General features: G+C 49.7%; 1 protein-coding gene across 1 annotated transcript in view; it reads left to right on the forward strand.

Moving 5' to 3' along the window:
* The first annotated feature begins 2,677 nt into the window (after window positions 1–2,677).
* Window positions 2,678–12,088, forward strand: part of SIK2 (salt inducible kinase 2) — a 93,125-nt gene continuing 83,714 nt past the window's right edge. Inside the window, exon 1 of the mRNA XM_006271359.4 lies at window positions 2,678–2,880. Coding sequence (XP_006271421.1) covers window positions 2,731–2,880 — 150 coding nt within the window. The 5' untranslated portion in view covers window positions 2,678–2,730. The remainder of the gene's footprint in view (window positions 2,881–12,088) is intronic.

The following is a 12,088-nucleotide window of genomic DNA, read 5'->3' on the forward strand; positions in this document are numbered from 1 at the left end:
GCTGCTAGCGATCCCATCGCTGCACTGGAGCAGCTGGAGGTTGTGAGGTTGTGGCTTGACTGTATTGCCGTGGGATTCCCATGCCCATCCTGCTTCATCTCACTTCCTCTGGAGTCGGCAGCAGCTGCCTGGCTGGGCTGGTTCTTGCTGTGCCTTGGCCCAATGCTGTTCATGTAACTAGAGGTGATTTACAGCCTTCTTATCCGAGTAGGAAGTGCCCTGTGAGGTGAGGTACGACCGTTTCCTCTGGGGGTGGATCCCAAATCATTTCATCTGCCAGACTCGCATGTACAACGTAGGTCTGCGGATTCACCCTGCGTCTCGGCACGCGGGCATCGTGCCTGGTGTTCAGCAATGGCATTTGCTTTGGGTATGAAGAAGCTCCCTGCTGCCTGGAGCGCGGTGACATGATTTCCACCTGGGCCCCTGCTCCCGCCTCGCTTGCTTTCCTCGGAGGAAAGAGGCATCAGTCGCTAGCGAGCACCGGCGTTCAGGCACAGCCTCTGAATCAGAGCTTCCTAGACCTTAAATGCTGGAGCCTGCGAGTGAGAGAGGAAGGGGGAAAAACAACCCCGGCCACAGCCTGTTCACTCTCCCTTTCAGCATCTGCTTTCTGCTACTGCGCGATGTGGGGTTTTGTGTTACGAATGTTTCTGAATCTTGGTCCAAATCTGCAGATCTCACTTCCCCTTGGTTTTGTGGCTCGGTTTTCTTAGGCAGCAGCACTGCTTGCACGTTGGGCCAGACCCCACCCCGGGTGCTGGTGACTCCCCCCAGCAGCTTGCTCAGTTCCTCATGGTTGCGGGCGGCTCGCTGGCGGGGGGAGGCTGATGCGAGTTTCCCTGTTGTCGTGCAGCGGTTCAGCCGCCGGGTACCCCCTCCCCGCAGCCAAACAGAGCGGTGCCCCCGCTCCCACTCGCTCAGCAGAGCAGGCGGTGCATGCACACGATATGCAAGGGACCGCAGCCCTGCCCGGGGAAGCCCCAGCCTCAGCCGTAGCCCGGGCCTTGCCTGCCAAGCCCAGATGTGCTTTCACTCTTAAGGGATGCTGCCCTTCTGCAGAAGGAAAAGCTGGGCCAGATGGACCCAGTAAAAGACAGCTCCTTTGTCGTCCTCAGCAATCCCTCGGTTCGAGGATGATCTCTACTGTGGTTCATAGATGGGTCTTGAGGCGAGTCCAATCCTCGAGCCAAAGACCCGGCCGCAGAAATTGCAGGTCTTCCTACGGGGAAGGGTAGGCTGTAGGCGAGGATTTCTCTGCTTTCCTTTCCTCCGCTCGCTCTTCTCCGCTTCGAGGGCGAGATGCTTTACCTCAAAACGGGATGCCGCTGGAGTTGGTTGGCAGCCAGATCCCCCTACTCGCCACGTCGGCATCCGTGCGCTTGAGGTCTGCCGTCGGGCGTCCTCGTAGCTGTGTCTTCCCGGGGGGGGCGATGAATCAAGCCACAAAGGAGCGATTTCCCAAGGGAGGCGCTGGCACGCCGGATCCGTGTCAACGTTGGTGCCCAGAGAGGCGGCCGGCTGCGGAGGTGGGGGAAGTGCCTCGGGCTCCATCCAGGAGGAGCGCGCGCCGACTGCAGGCGCTTCCCCAGCCTGACGAAGGGCGTTTGTGCCCGAAAGCTTGCAAAGAAGAATTTTTCCAACTGTTGGCGCTGGTCTAATAAAAGAGATCGGATTTACCCAGAGCCTCGTGCGCCGGTGGCCTGTGTCCCGCAGGTGTCTCTGCTCCTGTTCGCGCGGCGGCCGGGCGCTGCGAGCCTGGTCGGGGCCCGGACAGCAGGGACTGAGGGGGGCAGGGGCCTCTCTCCACCAGCCCTGAAGGGGGGGGGCACGCGCATGTGTATGTGTGCAAGCAAGTGTACAAGCCCCCTTTGCACCAGCCGTGGAAGGGGGACATGCGTGTGCGTGTGTGTGTGTGTGCAAACCCCTTTGCAGAACCCTGGAGGGGGGGCACGTGTGCAAGCAAGTGTGCAGGCCCCCTTTGCACAGCCCTGGAAGGGGGACATGTGTGTGTTTGTGTGCATGTGTGTAACCAAGTGTGTGAGGCCCCTTTGCATCAGCCGTGAAGTGGGGATTAATGTGTGTGTGTGTGTGCATGCAAGTGTGCAAGCCTCCTTTGCACTAGCCCTGGAGGCGGGACGTGTGTGTGTGTGTGTGTGTGTGCAAGCCCCCTTTGCAGCACTCTGGAGGGGGGGCGCGTGTGTGCAAGCAAGTGTGCAAGCCTTCTTTTGCACTAGCCCCGGAGGGGGGACATGTGTATGTGCGTGAAACAAGTGTGCAAGCCCCCTTTGCAGAACCCTGGGGGCTCATGTGTGCAAGCAAGCGTGCAAACCCCTTTTGCACCAGCCCTGGAGGGGGGGGGACGCATGCGTGTGCAAGCCTCCTTTGCAGAACCCTAGGGGAAGGCGCATGTGTGCAAGCAAGCGTGCAAGCCCCCTCTGCAGCAGCCCTGGAGGGGGGGGCACGTGCGTGCGCGTGCCCGCGTGCAATCCCCTGGGCCCCAGGGGCGGGGAGGGGAGCCCCGGCGGGAAGAGCCCGGGGAGCCCCGGCGAGGCGGGGGGGAACAGCTCCGCGGCGGGGGCTCCGGTTGCCATGGCGAGGCGCCGCCCCCGGTGACGCGCGCGGTGACGCGGGGGGGGCGGGGCGGGGCGCGCGGCGGCCGGGCGCCGCAGACGGAGCGGGAGCGGGAGCCGAGCGGAGCCGCCGCCGCCGCCGCCGCGAGCGCCGAGCATGGTGATGGCCGAGCCCCGGCGGCCCCCCGCGCTGCTGCCCCGCGGGCCCGGGCCCGTGCGCGTCGGCTTCTACGACATCGAGGGCACGCTGGGCAAGGGCAACTTCGCCGTGGTCAAGCTGGCGCGGCACCGCATCACGCGCAGCGAGGTCAGCCTCCCCCGCCCCAGCCCCAACGGCCACCACGGCTCCTGCCCCCCAGCCCCCGCGACAGCACCGCCACACAGTTATTTTGGGGGGGGTTTAATTTGTGCTCGGGTGGATCGGGACGCGGCGTGCGGGAGGGACCGGGGTGTCCTGCCCCCCCCCCAGCGCCGGGGTTTGCACCCTGCGTTTTAACACCCCGCCGTAACGGGGCTCGGTTTTCCAGGGTGACAAAGTTTTGCATCTAAAGACGGGGATTTTTTCCTGCTCTTTTCACCGGTGAGATGGACGTGGGGCGCCGGGGCGCCCTGCAGCGAGAGGACAGGACCAAGCGTGGCCTGGCTGGTGGGGTGGGTCGGAGGAGGGAGGAGAGGAAAATAACTTTTTAGGAAGGGCAGAGGGCCGTCCCACCTGAGCACGGCACAAGTTGGTCGCGACGCTGGGCCCCGCACGAAAGGGACCGGGCGTCGCGCTCGGCCGAGCGGCTCTTCCCGGCGGGAAGACGCTCCGATTTCCAGCCGGACCGTCGTCCTTGCGTGTCCTGGGGTCGTTCGCTCCCCAAGTCGCCCCCTTGCACAGCCGGCGGGTCTCCGTGCAGCTCGCGATGGGGGACACGTAGCTTGTATCGGGCTTGTATCAACGTTTTCCTTGCGTGTCTGCACTGCAGGAAATGCCGCGCTCCGTTTCTGTTGAGACTCGTTTGGAAAAATCATTTTAGAAAAGTCTTTCCTTATGTGAGAGTCTCCTCCGTTTTCCGGCCCCGGCTCACGCGTTATGCGCCGGGTTCCCTTCCTTGCAGCCTGGGTACCTTGGGGCTGCCTGTTTACTGGAGGCAGTCGCTTCGTTTGTTTGTGCACTTTGTCTTCACTTCCACCGAGTCAACGAGTCTGGCAAACCCAAGCTTATTTTCCAGTCCAGTTATTTAGCAAGCTCTGTATGTGGGGAGTACCTGAGCCTTGACTGCCGTGCAAAATCCGGCCTGCGCTTGAGAAGCTGCGCGCCGGATTTGTGCCTCGCAAACATCAGCCATAAACCGAAAACTCAATATTGCTAGCGCCAGATAAAAGTGAAATGCAAACTGAACCAGCATGAGTGCATTAGAAGGGAAAGTAGGCTTGAAGGTAGATATGCAAATGAGTTTTGCATTAAACGTGAAACTTTATATTAATGCAACACTTAAACATGGGTAATTAAGCACTTGAGTGAAGAAAGTTGACAGGAATGAAGGAGTTGCATTTGTAACAACAGCGGGTAGTTCAGCGCCCTTCTTCCAGCAGGATCGTTGAACGAGGCTGCCTTGTATTCACAACCTTTTGTTCTGCTTATTGTCTGTACTTCTTAGGCTCTGAAGTTTGTAACAGGTCCTTTCATGCAGCCTGTGTTGTATCACAGGATGTTTCTGTGATCAGAGGATGAGTTGGCTAATGAAGTATCCACCAAGGAGCAGAACTTATGGTTTTGCTCAGGACAGAGGCGAAAATAAGTCCACTGGAGGAAACCAAAATAGCCGAGAGGCATAGAAAAAACACCCATGAGAGGGACATTTAGGAAGATTAGAGCTACTTACTTTTCGAGGAGAGTAAATGGTGACAAGAACCCTAAAATAATAGGTAAAACCCAGTCTCCTCTTGTTTACTGTCTCCTAAGAGGGAGCAGACACCAGCTGCAATACGAGCAATACACTTCTCGCGTGCCGCTTATCTTCATTTGGGTTAAGTGTACAGGCACTCTTGGGCCCCAGTGCCTACCCTGTAACCTAATTGTGCTTCTGTTGTACTCTGTTTAAGTGCATAATTGGTGAAATTTGGACCAGGAGCTGTCAATTTTGAGGCTTCTGAAGAAGCCCCGCACTGACTGGGTCCTGTCAGTTTTGAGGCTGCTATTAGAGGCAAAAGGCATTCTGAGAAACAAAGTACGGGACCTTAATGAGATCTAAGAAGCGTAGCGTAGGCTGCTGCGGCAGTTAATGAGCATGGTGTGTAATGAGTTCAGGTAAGTGCAGAAACTTTTTTTTTTATTATTATTATTATTATTATTATTACTATTAATCCTTAGGTTATGCACTTTAAATAGTCCCCGGTACTTAAAAGTGTAACTAACCCATGGAACTGCCTCCCCAAAGACTGAGTCTGAAAGCTGTCTAAGGATGAGTACATGATGATGTTAGCTATGGTGTGGTGCAGGAGAATAAACACTTCTGACTAATCAGGTCTCTGGGTTCAGGATATAAGCCAGCCACCAACTGCCAGAACTTGGAAAAACTTCTCCGCTAGGCATGTGGTACCTAACTGTCTGTTCGATGTGGTTTGCACCTTACAGTGAAGCATCTGGTGATGGCTTCTGTAGGAGATGGGATACAAGATGAGACGGGCCTTCCAGCGTACTTCCGAATGCATAGCGGTGTACTACTCAGTACGTGGAAGGATAGCACCTTTTTTCCTACCTTCACTGTGCCTCTCAGTTTGGTTTATATCCAGAACAAATTGATCCAAAATAGCCTAGAACTGATGTACCTGCCTTTGTGCAAACCCTTAATGCAGAACTGCCGCAGCGTTGCAAAATGGGCTTGCACCAGCATGACTTAATCCAGGTGTGAATAAGTCTTTAATGTGGTGCATCTTTAGTAGAGATTTGTATCAGGTTAACTATACTAGGCATAACCTAGTTAAGGGATAGGGCCTAAGGCTTTTGGCTGGCATATGCAACCCACACATCACCTGCAAATAAGAGAAATTGGGGGCTTTTTTTCTGTGTCATAAGGCCCTGAAGGGTCTTCAGAATATTTTGTGCTTGAGTAGTTTCAGGGCTTATTTTTCCCGAAAGACTCTGGGTGGCTGGAGAACTAGAAGCATAGCGTCCAGACTAAAGAGAAACCAAGAGGTTGTGGAGCAGCCAGATTTCGAACCCAAGACTAGCACTTTGGTTTGACATCTCTTTAAAGCTAGATGTCCAGCGGTTTCAGTTCCCTGCCCTTCCTGTCCAGGGTGAAGGCAGCTCCCACTCCACTTCTCTAAGCCTCCAATAAGAACAAGATAGGAAATGATGATCCTGACATTTCTATGTTTAAAAAGCAAGAAGTATTTCAAAAGGCCTTCAAGCTTTTAGACTTCTTTAAACAGAAAAATAAACAAGGGCGCAATGCAGCAGTGTTTTTTGCCTTTTCAAGTCACCTTTCAGGTTGTTTTAAAGCCCATAGTTACCCTAAATCCTGAAGTTCTTGTGATACTGGGGGGAAAGACTTCTGCAATCAAAAGTGATTTGTAGCCTGAACAAGACCCATCTGCAGGAATCAAGAGACTTGCATCGTTGTCCTGAATCGGACGTGTGCTCTGGGTGGTGGCTTGTGCACGTTGGCCACGCTAGAGAAATGAGAATTCACTTGTGCATCGTGTAAGCCTTTATGTGCTGTTTTTTCAAGATTAGCGCTGCATTACGACATTTCTCTGGGAAAGCTAGTGATTACCAGCTACCAAGCTGTATGTGCATCCGTCATGGAGTGAGACTATCTCGTCATTCAAACTTTGTCATGCAAATATGTAAAATAGGAACGTTAGCTCCAGTCTGAAACAACGTATCTGGTTTGAATTAAAAAAAAAAAAAAAAAGATTTTAACACACTTCCCCTCCCCTTCCCTCTCCCCCACCAATGGGACCCTGCCAAGGTTGCGCATGGAAGTGAGCAGCTTCTGCCCAAGACGGAATTTACATTTGCAGTTTTACAATATTTCCCAGTGATTTTTTTTTTCTCTTAAACTTTCTGCAGACCTAGCAAAGGGCAGGAAGGAGAATGAAAGCTTCAGAATGGACTGAGGTGTCTAATCTGTTTTTAAGGATTGGAGCAGGGGAGCCAGCTGCTGCTCTTCTCTCTTTCAAATGAAAGCGGTATATTGTCTGCAACTACGCATTCAGTTATATTCTAATACAAAACTTCCACCTGTATTATGGTGTAGATACCAACATGTTTTGCTGCACTTTTTGCTCTGAAAAAAGCCTGCCACTTGTACCAAGAAACTGCACATTAGATTTTACTCTATTCATTATAATAAGTATTTGTATAGAGTCCCTTGATCCATTAGAAATAAGAAGCCGTTAATAATTTTTGATTGACGTTTTATTTGATCTGAACTCTTTGTAATGCCAAGAAGCAGCTACTCGTGGTCAGCAGAGTACCATGTTTGGGATTGTTTCAGACATTCAGGCAAGTGAGCTAACACGAAGCTAAATAAAACACCTACACCTGTAGAATTATGTTTTGGATCAAAGTGCTAGGCAAGTGACAGCTGGCATTTTGAATGAGCCATCCTGAAACTTGCAGCATTTCAACCTTTCCCAGAAAGAAGTCTGTGGATATCACATTTTATCTGCTGACCCATCTGTGTAGCAGGTGGGAGAATGCTGCTGGAAGTCTGTTAAATCTTTTGGACAGGATGACTTGCTGACTCCATCTAGGCTTGACAGAGTGTAGCCATTGCAGTAGGCCAGCGGAGGGAAACCCCAGGGACAGCTCATCCCAAGAAGGCAACAAAAATTGAAACTGGAGCTTTGCCTTCTGTTACTAATAAGCATTAGACCACAGGAAGGAAGTGCCTTCGGGTGTCACGGAGGAGCTGTGCAGAGTGAGGGCTCTTGATAAGCGTGTCCCATTCAGAGTTCTTTTAAATTGCACCGCAAGCTAAATTATTTGCCGTTAAAAAGAACTGTAGCGCATCTCTGGGTTTTCAAAGGAGAGCTGGAAGACCACTGACATCCGAAGTACCCAACACTGATTGTGTTTAGATCGCCTCTTCCTTGATTAAATGTGGAGATATGAAAATCAGGCTCATCTGCAGCATTTCGGTGCTGAGTAACACTGAAATAAGATTCTTAATCTCATTAAGATGATTAAGCTCTTCTGAAGATATCCTCAGATTTTAGAACAAGCATTGGCTTGTCAGGGTCTTTGACCCACTCCTGGATGTGGATGCACTGCAAGCAGACTGAACACGGGTATCTGCGAGTTACCTACACGGTATTTACACCAACGATAAGTTTTAGCAACATAATTTTTGCAGCGTTTGATAGTGTGGGGATTGTGGAGCTCCAGTTTCAAATGGTTTGGCCTTCAGACGAAGGAGTTGTTTTTACGCTCTTTTGCCAGTCCTCAAGACAAGTTATATTGTTGGACTTTTAAATGCATGCAGCTGAGTAGGATACAGAGACACCATGTTAACGTGAAACTGAATCAGTATTTATAGCATGATTTGTATCTCCACTTCCCAACTTCTGTGCTGTGCTATCATAAAGAATCTGTTCTGAAGGTGACACTTCTGTGGATCATTTCTTTTTTTCAGCCGAGCGATAATTTTTCCTTTTCAGTGAGCAAAAGCTCTTCAGACATTGGAACTCAGTATAGGTTTAAAAAATAAAAGCACCTCTTCCACTCTCCATAATAATTTTTTCATCATTTCTTTCCCCCTTTTTTTGGCTGAAATCAATAGCACTATGGTTATAAACCTAATAGAGAACACACAAGAAGCATCTTTTACAGCTTTAATTAACGAAGAGATTATTGCTAGAAAAATAGAAGCCGTTTCACAGTTTGTCTCTCTGCCTAGTTAAATGTTCACTTTATCAAGAGCTTAGAGGAATAGGAGGTTTGAAAAAAGAAAGAACTAAGTGCACTTTTGCTAACATTGGGAGCTAGTGGGTTGTGCAATGCCAAATATTGTGCCTGATATCCATGGGGAAATTTTTCTTTCCTGGGAACTGTAATAGATGAATTTAGAAACAGAAATGTTTCACTGTGAAAACTCAAGAGCCGACTGTGCAAGCGCTAACCCTGTTGGAAGGACTGGCAGAGCGTGTACGCTCTTAAGTTCATTATTTTTTTCCAAGCCGAACAGCTTAACCAGCTTTGGTTCAGGAACTTGTAACTGCAAGTCTGAGAGACTTTTCCTGGGGCAGGGAGAAGGGAGGGATGGAAATTAAAACGCAGAAGTTTGCATTCATGACATGACAGCAGTTGGGATGAATTGATAAAGATGAAGCAAGAGCTCAGGGTTGCACAAGGCACAGGCTGAAGCAAGGAACAGCTCTGTTCCTGCCTCCTCCAGGGTGTCGTAAAGGGCTGCCAAAAGCCTCCTTGCTCATTCTCCTGCTTTCCACCGCCCTTCACTGGCTTCCTCTTCTGCGTCAGCCCTAAGCACCATCTCCTTCCCTCGGAGGCTTTGCACGACTTGGTTGTGGGCCTTTTCTGTGCATTAGTTTTCTTTCACATGAGAACTGCAGGGAAGCAATAAAAGCCACTTTAGTTCAGCTGTATCTTCAATTAAAGCAATCTCAGAAAGGAGGGAAGCAAGAAGAAACTGTGCAGTTGCTTAAGACAAGGTAAAAACCCATGGGGAGCCCAAGAGGGCAGTGGGAGAGGTGAGATGCCCCCTACAGAGCAGGCCCGCATGGATTAGACTCCTGTTGAAAAGCACTAAAAAGTGACCCGCAATGACGGTTGGATTCTTGCATTAAATTTTCCTGGTGAGTGCACGTATTTGGGATTTGTATTGGTAAGAAATTTGGACACGAACTGTCTTATCTAAGACACCCCTCCTCGCTTAGAAGGCTAGGGTTGAGTGAAATAATAAGAACAGTCCTGACTAACTTGGGGAGAGGAGGGTGTCAGTGAAATCGTATTGGCTTGGGAGGTATCTGAGACGAAGTTAATAACAGCACTGCACCCAGCTCACACCTGCTCCCGTTCAGAAAGGCCAGCCTGCTTCTGGCTGCTGTTGCTTTTGCAGTGAGCCGGTAGAAAGCAAATGAGAGGAAGTAGGGAGGAAATCTGACCCGCAAAGGTTACTCCTCCACCTCCTCCCCCACTGCCTCCATTTTTTTTCAGTAACCTTTGCCTACTGTGTATTGAGGGATTAGGGTTTATTTAAATGTTTGTTTTTCGGTTGCCTTAATGTCTTGCAATTTCCTAAGAAACTCATTTTATAGCCGTAGTAGCTTGTGCTTGCATAAAACCTGAGCAGCCATCAAGTTTCCCGAGCAGTAAAGAGAAAGCGAGGAGGAAGGAGTCTGAAGCTTCTGGATTTGTGTTCCACTTTTGTTGGTAAGCGTCCAAATGTGTGTTTGCATCCCCTGTTCCTACATGGGCTTTAATCATCCCAGAGAGGGGAGTCGCTTGCCCCTCTGAGATCACAGATGATGAAAAAGCAAACTGCCGAGAGCAGCGGCAAGGAGCGTAGAGCGCAGCCTAGGCCCCGTTCTGGCAAAGACGGACATGGGTGCTTAATTTCAGACTTTTAGGCAGTTGTGTTTGACTTGGATGGAATTGGAATGAATTTCCTTTCATCTTCCTCCTTTGTGCTTGGAGCAGGGGGCCTGCTTGCACGTTTAAACATCTTTTGGGCTCAGGGTCTAATGTAAGACAATCCGACGTAATGAACCATTGGAGGGAATGGGAGAGAGGGTGGGTGAAGGTAACATACAGAGGAACACGTGGCTGTGTGGACGGGCTGCACACGTGTTTAGATTTGCATCATTTCTATTTTGTATTTGAATTACAAGATGAAAACGGAGATCAGCAATCCCAAGCAGTCGTCTTCCTTGCTATCGGTTACTCCTTTCCACGGGCCTCGCAGTAGAATTGGGACTTGGGTCTTCTCATCCTTCCCTGCAGAAGCATCATGGAAATGTATTCAGGGAGAGGGGTCTGTGCTTAAGGGCTGTTGAGGAAGAAGCATCCCGGCTGCATGTGGAAGAAGTGGCCAAGCAGCCAAACGAGGCTGGCTGGGCTGGTGAGGCGGTAGGGCACTGCAGTGAGATGCAGGAGGAGGTTGGCATACTTGCATTCAACCTGGGGAGGTGTAAACAGTGTCATGTCCCCAGCAGTGGCTGTTTCCCTATGTTTTTAGAGGAAGAATCCAGAATTCCAAAAGTGGAAAAGTATGGACAAACCTTTTCTGTAATATTGGGAATATGTTTGGAAGTCTGGGTCAGTGTTCCTTGATGGACCCTCTACCCCATCTAATGACAATGGCTGTCAGAGTTCATATGAATATTTCATCGCGCTTTTTTTAATTACACTAAGCTCTTGGACTCCATTCTGATTTTTGGCAAGGAGTTCCACAATCATTCAGTTTTTCAAAGGATGTGAATTGTTTCTTTTGCACAATACTTAACGCCTTTGGGTTCGACAGCGATGGTAAACCCCCAGTGAGAGATCAAAATAGAGTGCTTCTGTTCGAGCCCATCTCTCGTAGCCTGTACTCGTATGCCATCTCCGCCAGGCAACAACTGAGCACAAACTGTCTTTAAAAATAGAAATTAGGCTTGCTCTCGCCCCCCCCCCACTCAAAAAGCTAAATCACTTCATCGGTTCGTGGTGTTTTTGCTTTATTTCTGTCTTTTTTGGTGGGCGGGTGGTGAGGGCAGGTGTGTGTACATGTGATAGGGTTACCAAAGAAAAGCCAAAACAAGCTAGCACAGTGGTTCTGAATGCAATGAAGCCCTTAAGCATCCCTATTCAGGTAACGAGGTCCTTCTACAGATTTGGTCTCCCCTGCCTGCCAGCTGGCCCCCATAGTTTCCCAGTGTCACGGTTTCTGTGGAATACAGCTGTAGTTGGGTCATGATGTGTTGAGGCAGAAGCAATTTCTCAAAAAATCAGACCCATGGAGGGCTTTGAACAGCAGAAACGATCTCCCTTTTGCACGTTGTTCACTGGTCATAAATCTATCTGATATTTTATCAAAATGGACCCAGTCTTTTCATATGTGAGTTTTTGCACGGCCGTGGTGGTTTTTTGTTGCCTCTCCCTGCATTCTTAACATAGTATTCAAGGCGAGGGCATACCACTGATTGATTTAATATTTTTTTCAGTCCTGTTTTCTTGTGCATTCTTTAACTATCATGTTATTTCCTTTTTTTTTTTTTTTTTTAACCTTTCTGTTTAAAACAAAATGGGGAATCCCTTACTTATAGCCCTGTGCAGCTTAGTTCTCTGATATCGACTAAAATAAGGTCGGAAGGAACCAGATCTTTCTTCTAAATTATTTGGACTCTAATTTAATTGACAGAAGTATCCCTGGAGAACATCCCTGTTCCTCAACAGGCTAATTACTGCCATTTCTTATGTACAGAACATTAATCACAGTTAAAATAAAAATATGTACCATTACAGGCTGCATTAGTAAGGCATGTTTTGATTGCACTCACTGAGCCAAGAAGTTCCGTTT

The sequence above is a fragment of the Alligator mississippiensis genome, chromosome 16 (genome assembly GCF_030867095.1).
Source record: "Alligator mississippiensis isolate rAllMis1 chromosome 16, rAllMis1, whole genome shotgun sequence".
Taxonomy (NCBI): domain Eukaryota; kingdom Metazoa; phylum Chordata; order Crocodylia; family Alligatoridae; genus Alligator; species Alligator mississippiensis.